This window comes from Mytilus galloprovincialis, chromosome 3, assembly GCF_965363235.1.
Source record: "Mytilus galloprovincialis chromosome 3, xbMytGall1.hap1.1, whole genome shotgun sequence".
Taxonomy (NCBI): Eukaryota; Metazoa; Mollusca; class Bivalvia; order Mytilida; family Mytilidae; genus Mytilus; species Mytilus galloprovincialis.
Window position 1 is genome coordinate 59957610 of NC_134840.1, and position 8283 is coordinate 59965892.

General features: G+C 32.4%; 1 protein-coding gene across 1 annotated transcript; it reads left to right on the forward strand.

Annotated features, from left to right (window-relative positions):
• The first annotated feature begins 316 nt into the window (after positions 1-316).
• On the forward strand, positions 317-8245 carry LOC143068498 (monocarboxylate transporter 12-like). The gene is made up of 5 exons (XM_076242604.1): positions 317-531; positions 2842-2988; positions 4573-5376; positions 5725-5775; positions 7691-8245. Exons 1-5 carry the CDS (start codon positions 318-320, stop codon positions 8077-8079), a joined length of 1605 nt encoding a protein of 534 aa, XP_076098719.1. The 5' UTR covers position 317; the 3' UTR covers positions 8080-8245.
• Positions 8246-8283: the final 38 nt, after the last annotated feature.

The following is an 8283-nucleotide window of genomic DNA, read 5'->3' on the forward strand; positions in this document are numbered from 1 at the left end:
CTTGTTCGGGTTGAAAAATAAATGACAGTTTACAAAACATGAGAGGCGAAAGTAAACAGTAAATCAATTTTACATGAGGTCGAAGAAATGAACTTTGTTATAATCTACTCGCTGCCTAAACCTAAAATAATTCCAGTCTGCTTACAAAATGTCTTTTATTAATAAATGAATGTGACCGTCTTGAGCCTGAAATATCTGCCACACTGAACGTGTCGGCTTGTGCATGGTGTGTAAATGAAAACTGAGTCTTCCAAACGACTGTTGCTATAAGTTTGTGTTTATCATGACTTAATTTTTCTCTTATTCTTGTAGCTGTAATGAATTCCAAATACAACGTAGAGAAAAACAAAGATTTAGACCAAGGATGGGCGTGGGTGATTATGGTAGCAGCATGTGTTGCTGGTATCATAAACGGATTACTTATCTACGGGGCTGGTGTTGTCCATGTGGCTCTACTCCAGAGGTTTGAAGAAGATAATGCATACACAGCTCTCATTGGTTCTATATTTACAAGTCTCCTCTCTCTCATAGGTACTTCATACTTAATCATTAGTGCTTATAATATATAAAATTTACATACATCAAGTTTTAATGTTAAGACATTTCTAAATTTGCCGAATCATATTTTTTTCTGAATTGAAGGACATTATGCATTGGTTGGATCATTCGCTTCAAAATTCCGGACCTAACAGTTACATTGAACTAAACCGATATGCCTTGCAGTCAATATTAATCATAGACACTTATGCGTTACCTCTATAACAACAGGAAATGGTTATTTCATTTGATGTTATATCAGGTATATCTGTACAGATTATCAGATTGTCTCCATGTTGATATTGTGAAGAATCAGCTGCGAGTCACGATATGTAGATTTTTGTCGAGTGAGCTCAGTGAACGAGATTAAAAAGCGTTCATATTGTATCGAGCAGCAGAAATTTTACAATATCAATATGCAGATAACCTGTTTTAGTAAGCTTCTTGCTAACCTTAAAGTTTGTAAAAAAGTGCTTTTTTTGCGTATTTTGGAAGTGTTTACTTAGTTTCACCAACAACCGGAAGATGACTTGATAAGTTCAGGTCAAACTTATCAATGTCGGATCGAACATTATGACGTCGCAAATATGTCCAGGTCAAATATTATTATGGCCAGGTGAACGTATTTGACGTCACAAAGCCGGGATTTACAATTTTATCAAGAGCTGAGCAGAGTGATATAGACAATAGGACACCGATAAAGACTTTCTTACATAATTTGAAATATTGTAATAACAAGTCAAATTTAGAGAAAATACTGATATTTGATTATGCCAGTAAAGTCTATGATAACTGGAGAACTGTTAATACGACTAAATTACTGAAAATTGTCACTGATCTGCCAAATTTTACTAATACCGATGTTTTTTATAAAAAAATTGTAGGGAAATCTTCAAGAACACTGGTAGCAAGTTGTTTTATAACATTTGAAATAAAAATGCTCAAAGTGCCGTCGCAGTCTAATACAATTGAACACTGCAAGTAGTATATATATATGGCCTTCCAAATACCATTTCGATCACTGAAGAGCCATTTATTGTCGAAATCCGGATCTGGTGTACAAAAAAATTAGAGAAAATACTGATATTTGATTATGCCAGTAAAGTCTATGATAACTGAAGAACTGTTAATACGATTAAATTACTGAAAATTGTCACTGATCTGCCAAATTTTACTAATACCGATGTTTTTTATAAAAAAAATTGTAGGGAAATCTTCAAGAACACTGGTAGCAAGTTGTTTTATAACATTTGAAATAAAAATGCTTAAAGTGCCGTCGCAGTCTAATACAATTCAACACTGCAAGTAGTATATATATATATATATATATGGCCTTCCAAATACCGTTTCGATCCCTAACATCACTGAAGAGCCATTTATTGTCGAAATCCGGATCTGGTGTACAAAAAAATATTAACACCTTATGTTTGTGGCATAACATATGTGTGTAACATTTTTACGTTGTGTTTCCGTTGTGTCGTTTGTTTTCTCCTATATATTTGAGTGTGAATTGACATTACTATAAGACGTGTCACGGTACTTTTGTATCCCAAATTCATGTATTTGGTTTTGATGTTATATTGGTTATTCTCATCGGATTTTGTCTAATGCTTAGTCCGTTGCTGTGTGTGTTACATTTTAATGTTGTGTCGTTGTTCTCTTCTAATATTTAATGCGTTTCAATCAGTTTTAGTTTGTTACCCCGATTTTGTTTTTTGTCCATAGATTTATGAGTTTTGTACAACGGTATACTACTGTTGCCTTTATTTAGCCACTAATTAATTGTTTTCTTTTTAGTATTAAAGTTATATTAAGATCCATTTTGTTACATCTTGTGATCAATTTTATTTGGGGAATCGCTAATGGCAGTCAGCAGGGTTAAAGAATATCAGTTGTTCGACCTGTTAGTCAAATGCGTTTTGTTTAAATATACTTTTTCACTTTTTTGGTCTTTTGGAAAATGGTGTTTGTGCTGTGTTTAGACCCTTACACAACGAAATTTGTTTTACATGCATACGTATAAAAATTGCGGTTTTTATCCAACGCAATCATAGGTTCATAAGTTTGAACGTAGTTTTCAATTTAGACTTGTTTATATATATATAAACCGCAATTTTTATACGTGTGTTTGAACTTAAAACTTATTAATAGTAACGTCTGCTATACCAAATATCGCCAATAAGTGTTTCAAATCTGTACGTTACCATTTTAACAATATATTGATTAACATAAATAAATAGTATACCGCTAAGTTACTCTTAATATATATCTTTTTATACGTAAACGAACTGCTTTCTATTTTAGGACCATTAGCCAGTATGCTCATAAATATTTATAGTTGTCGAATAACGATGATAGTTGGAGGCATTGTAATGTTCATTGGATTTGTCTCAAGCTTTTTCACTTCTCACAATTTGAATTACATACTAATAACTTATGGAATTATAGCAGGTATACAAATTATACAAAATTAGCTTGAAGTTCGAAATTTTTTATATATTAGCATTTATGTTTAGTTTAGAAATCTTTTTTGGTTCACTAGACTATGTCTCACGTTTTAGTATTTGGTAAGTTCATGCCAACATTTAAAACGATGAAAAAGTATATTTTGTACATTTTGATTTTGTTTACGATTCAAATTTGATAAATGCGTTTTTATGGAATGGTCTTGAAATTTAGATATCACTATAGTACTGAGCACATCTCGATTACGTGCATATATAAAAACTGTCAAATGATAAGTACAAGAAGATCTGACGTATGTTACCCTTTTTAAACTGTATGGGTTGGAGCCGTGGGTTAGAGCAGAATCATATCAGGACTATATTTGTCTCGTGTAAGTCTTTAGACGGACCTGTAACTTTGCCGTTGTTCGGCTTTGGATAGGACTGTTTTGGCTGTGAAGAATAGAAACGAAGTTTCTAATATAGTTTAACTTGCCGCAACACAGAAGTGCTTAACGTTGGACGAAACAGGTTTATATAGTACTTTCGTTAGCAATAAACTGAGGCTCATTTAAGTTATTTGTAGAATACTTTTGCTAAAAGGTTTGATAATTTTTTGTTAAATTTCCTTCTTTTCTCCTCACATTATTGTTGTTGGAAACACCCAACTGATCGCTATTTAATCTACATGGTCATCACTTATTTTGTTTGATGTCTTATTTAGAGTGCATTTCTTTCAAATACAAACGGCTAAGCGCGCACATATTTTGATCATTTCTTTTAAACATACGTTTGCAAAATTTATACAAACTTTGAAAAACTATGCAAACGCTAAAAATGCGTCTGCAGTTTGTCGTTTGTCGTTTGTTAGTACAAACGCTACATTTGTTTCTTACTTTTACCTGATTAAACGAAGTATTTGTTTCTACGTTTGTAAAAAGTCTGTTTACCAACAACATGTGCTACTGCATGCATTATTGAAAGTTCAAACATGGTCAATAAAGACTTATTAAACGATGTATTTGTTTCTACTTTTGTAGCGTTTAGAAAACAACAACAAATGCGACACAAAGTTTACAAAAGTTTGGTTAGAAAGAAATGCGGCCTTAATTATCAGTAACTGGATAAAGTTTAATCCATATATCAATTGGATTATTTGTGTATTCGATATGTCCGAAGAAAAGTTGCATAACGAACTTGTAAAGTGTTTAACTTGAGGCTTGAAATGTTGTATTGACATTTAATATAATTAATCTACAGTGACCGTTATAACTTAACCAACTTTTTTAAGTATATTTACACAATGAATTGCTCAATTTTCTCCTTTGGGATAATTTGAAATTCAAACATGAATAGAAAGCACATTTGCAAATAAACTTGAATAAAGTTTGTACACGCAAGTAGAACAGACAAAGGCGAGAACTTTCGGTACAATCAAACTTATACCTGTTTCAGTTTGAGCGAAATGAGAGAACTTTTGGTACAACCTAAATTATATCAGTTTCAGTTTTTTGCTTGAAAATCATCAAATTTGTTCCTCTAGTATTATATGTAGTTGTTGTCACTTTAAAAACATCCATCTCTTTTTCAGGGACAGGTTTGGGTTTATGTTCAACGCCTCCACTTGTAGTGATTGGATATTTCTTCCATCTGAAACGTGGACTAGCATTAGCTGTTGTAGTGAGCGGTGCAGGAATTGGCATGTTTATTGCAGGTCCTTTATTACAAGCATTAATAAATCAGTATGGACTTCAGGGTGCTTTTCTTGTATTAGGTGCTCTTTCCAGTAATCAGATCGTAATTGGAACACTAATGCGACCCTCCGACCTTGAAAACAGACACAAGAATGACTTGAAAAGGAAACGTGATATGGACAGGATGACTTCAAAGAGCAATAGCAATATATTATACACTTTCAAGAATCTCCTACATTTTGACATTTTATCAGATAAATCATTTATGTTTTGCAGTTTTCAGTATCTTCTGTGGAGTATTCCATTCTCCATTTTGCTTTTGCATTTAACAAATTATGCAGTTTTGCAAGGCTCCAGAAAAGAAAATGCGGCCTTACTAATAACATACATGGGAATTAGTGGCTTCTTCGGTAGAATCATAACAGGGCTTTCAGTTGGACATAATGGTCTAGATCCAGTTTTGCTTAATTTTGGATTTAATGGAATCGTTGGGTTGTTGACAATACTATTTCCTTTATATTCCGGTACATTCCAAGGTCAAACAATTTTCGCCCTACTCTTTGGTTTCTATTCTGGTTGTTTGACATCAATGATCAACCCACTATGCATGGAACTTATTGGTGTATCTAAGGTGTCCAGTGGAATAGGAACAATGTATTTCATCAGTGGGGTTGGATATATCATAGGTCCTCCAATTGCAGGTTAGTAATGCAGTTAAAAAAAATTTAAACGCCGAAACTTGCATGGCGGCTGCACATTTATTTAGCTTGTTTGCTTTGTTTAAGGAGTATTTTCTATCATAAAACGCACTCATTTGAACTCGGGACATATGTATGTGGTTTTCTTTTGTCACATACTTACTTACTTACTTACTTACTTAGTCCTTGTTATGCCTTTTGGCACATAGGGCAAGGACAAGTTCTTTTGTCACATAATAACATAATATTTGTTTTAGTTGAAATGATAATTTCTATTTATCTAAGTTTCATCCTTTTAAAACCACGATTTATAAACTTTTCTCGGCAATTTAAAGAAACTTTTTTTTTAAGGATTTGTCGTTGACAATGGTGGAACATACGAAGATAGTTTTGTGTTGTGTGGTAAGTGACTACTGTTTTGTATTGGGCGATGATTGACTACTGTTTTGTATTGTGTTTTAAGTTACTACTGTTTTGTATTGTGTGATAAGTGACTACTGTTTTGTATTGTGCGGTAAGTGACTACTGTTTTGTATTGTGCGGTAAGTGACTACTGTTTTGTATTGTGTGGTTATTGACTATTGTTTTATATTGTGCGGTAAGTGGCTTCTGTTTTGTTTTGTGTGGTTATTGACTATTGTTTTATATTGTGCGGTAAGTGACTTCTGTTTTGTATTGTGTGGTAAGTGACTACTGTTTTGTATTGTGCGGTAAGAGACTACTTTTTTGTATTATGTGGTAAGTGACTACTGTTTTGTATTGTGTGGTAAGTAACTACTGTTTTGTATTGTGTTGTAAGTGACTACTGTTTTATATTGTGTGGTAACTGACTATTGGTTTATATTGTGCGGTAAGTGACTACTGTTTTATATTGTGTAGTAAGTGACTATTGTTTTATTTTGTGCAGTAAGTGACTACTGTTCTGTATTGTGCAGTAAGTGACTACTGTTTTGTATTGTGTGGTAAGTAACTACTGTTTTGTATTGTGTTGTAAGTGACTACTGTTTTATATTGTGTGGTAACTGACTATTGGTTTATATTGTGCGGTAAGTGACTACTGTTTTATATTGTGTAGTAAGTGACTATTGTTTTATTTTGTGCAGTAAGTGACTACTGTTCTGTATTGTGTGGTAAGTGACTATATTTCTGTGTATTTCAGTTTGTTGACAATAGTTTAACTACATTATAAGTGATCTTTTCCCATCCGTTCTGAAAATGTTTTTGACTAATTGTATCAAAGATTCTTGAAAATATAAAAACTTGATCAGTATTGAGATGTAATGCAACATAATTGAGACACTATTAAATAAACCATTTTAATGTTTAAAATTTGTTTGGGTTCTTTTAGACCGTACCACCAGCCAGCGATTTGAAAAAAGGAGGAAAATAAACAACTTTAATTTTTGATTTATTTGTGTACCATATTTCCGGAAAAACTAAAAGAAAGAATCTAGAAATACTGTATTTTGTAACCAAATATGAAATATACGAAATAAACGACTAAATATTCAAAGAAAATCTGTGAAAAATGTTTTTTGAATTTATCATTTACAAAATCAATGTCTTCAGAAGTTATACGTTGTTGCCTACAATATTTCAGTAGTATTGCCATGAAATAGTCCTAGGTTCATTTAATAGTTTTTACGTGGATTTTTCGACGGAAACAATTGACGCGTTTCGCTATGACAGTTCAGAATCTATGAACCTTTGTAGCTTTAACAATGACTTTGATAAATGTAATGGATTTACAACGTATAATTTTAGAAATCAGGAATTATGAAGTTTTCGGAATTTCAGTCTTTGAAATCTCAACTTTCAACAAAAATAAAACGCCAACCAATTTATTTAAGACTATTTAACGTCATTGTTATCTAACATAACTAAAACGGAAATGTATTTAGTTAATTGGAAAGCAAAATCCATGTTCTTGTTTGGGAGGAATGAGGATTCAGAGATTAATTTGAGAACGTGTTTACCGATACAAATGTGCATTTAAATATGTAAACATATATCTGTTCTAAAAACTCTTATTCGATCACGTTAGAATAGAACAAATTTTGTTGATTTTCCGTATAAATTGAACACGTACAAGCTGTATGTAAATTCTAACACGGTGTACACGTTTTTTTCCAACTTTATATTGCGGAATGTGTATCAGTCATGTGTTGTCATTCAGAAAGAAATGGAATTTAGCTGTGAAACATTTCATCACACTGGCAGTATGAATAATACGGAAAGATAATGAAGAAACATTTATTTCATAGAAAATAAATTTCGTAACTGACAAATTTTATCATATTGATTCTATATGTTTTAGGTATTTTATTTCTCCTGGCAGCAGTTTTTACATTGATCTCAAACAACTGGAGAATTCCAACAAAAGAGATATTTGTGGTATCAATAGAGAATCTCGGAGGTCCTTCATTTAGCGCATTGAATGATGAACTGCATCCTGACGTTGACATATCGATGCAAATAAATCCAATATGTCATTCGAAAGGCGTTATAAGCGAATACAGTGATGTTGCTGAAAAAAATGCTGACAGAAGTGACAGAGTTGACACGAAATCGTTGTACGAAAAATCAAGACACAATCTAAAAAACGGTTATAAGGCAGTTGATATACTACAAAATTCGTCTGATAATGACCATATACTGCAACAGGATCTTAGTACAGATGAATGTTCTCCTATTAATGTGCAATAAATTAAGTGAAAACTAACGTATGTATGTTCTTATCATGGTGAATGATTTTTGTGTGCTTTTGTTTAATGCACATATCAAAGGTTTCAAATGTTTTAAATTAAGGTTTTTATTAACTCGTTATGATTTTCTGCACTTAGAAATCGGCTGTTTTGTTTGTACTTCGTCGTATTGTTGCTGTACTGTACCACAACCAAATGAAAACAA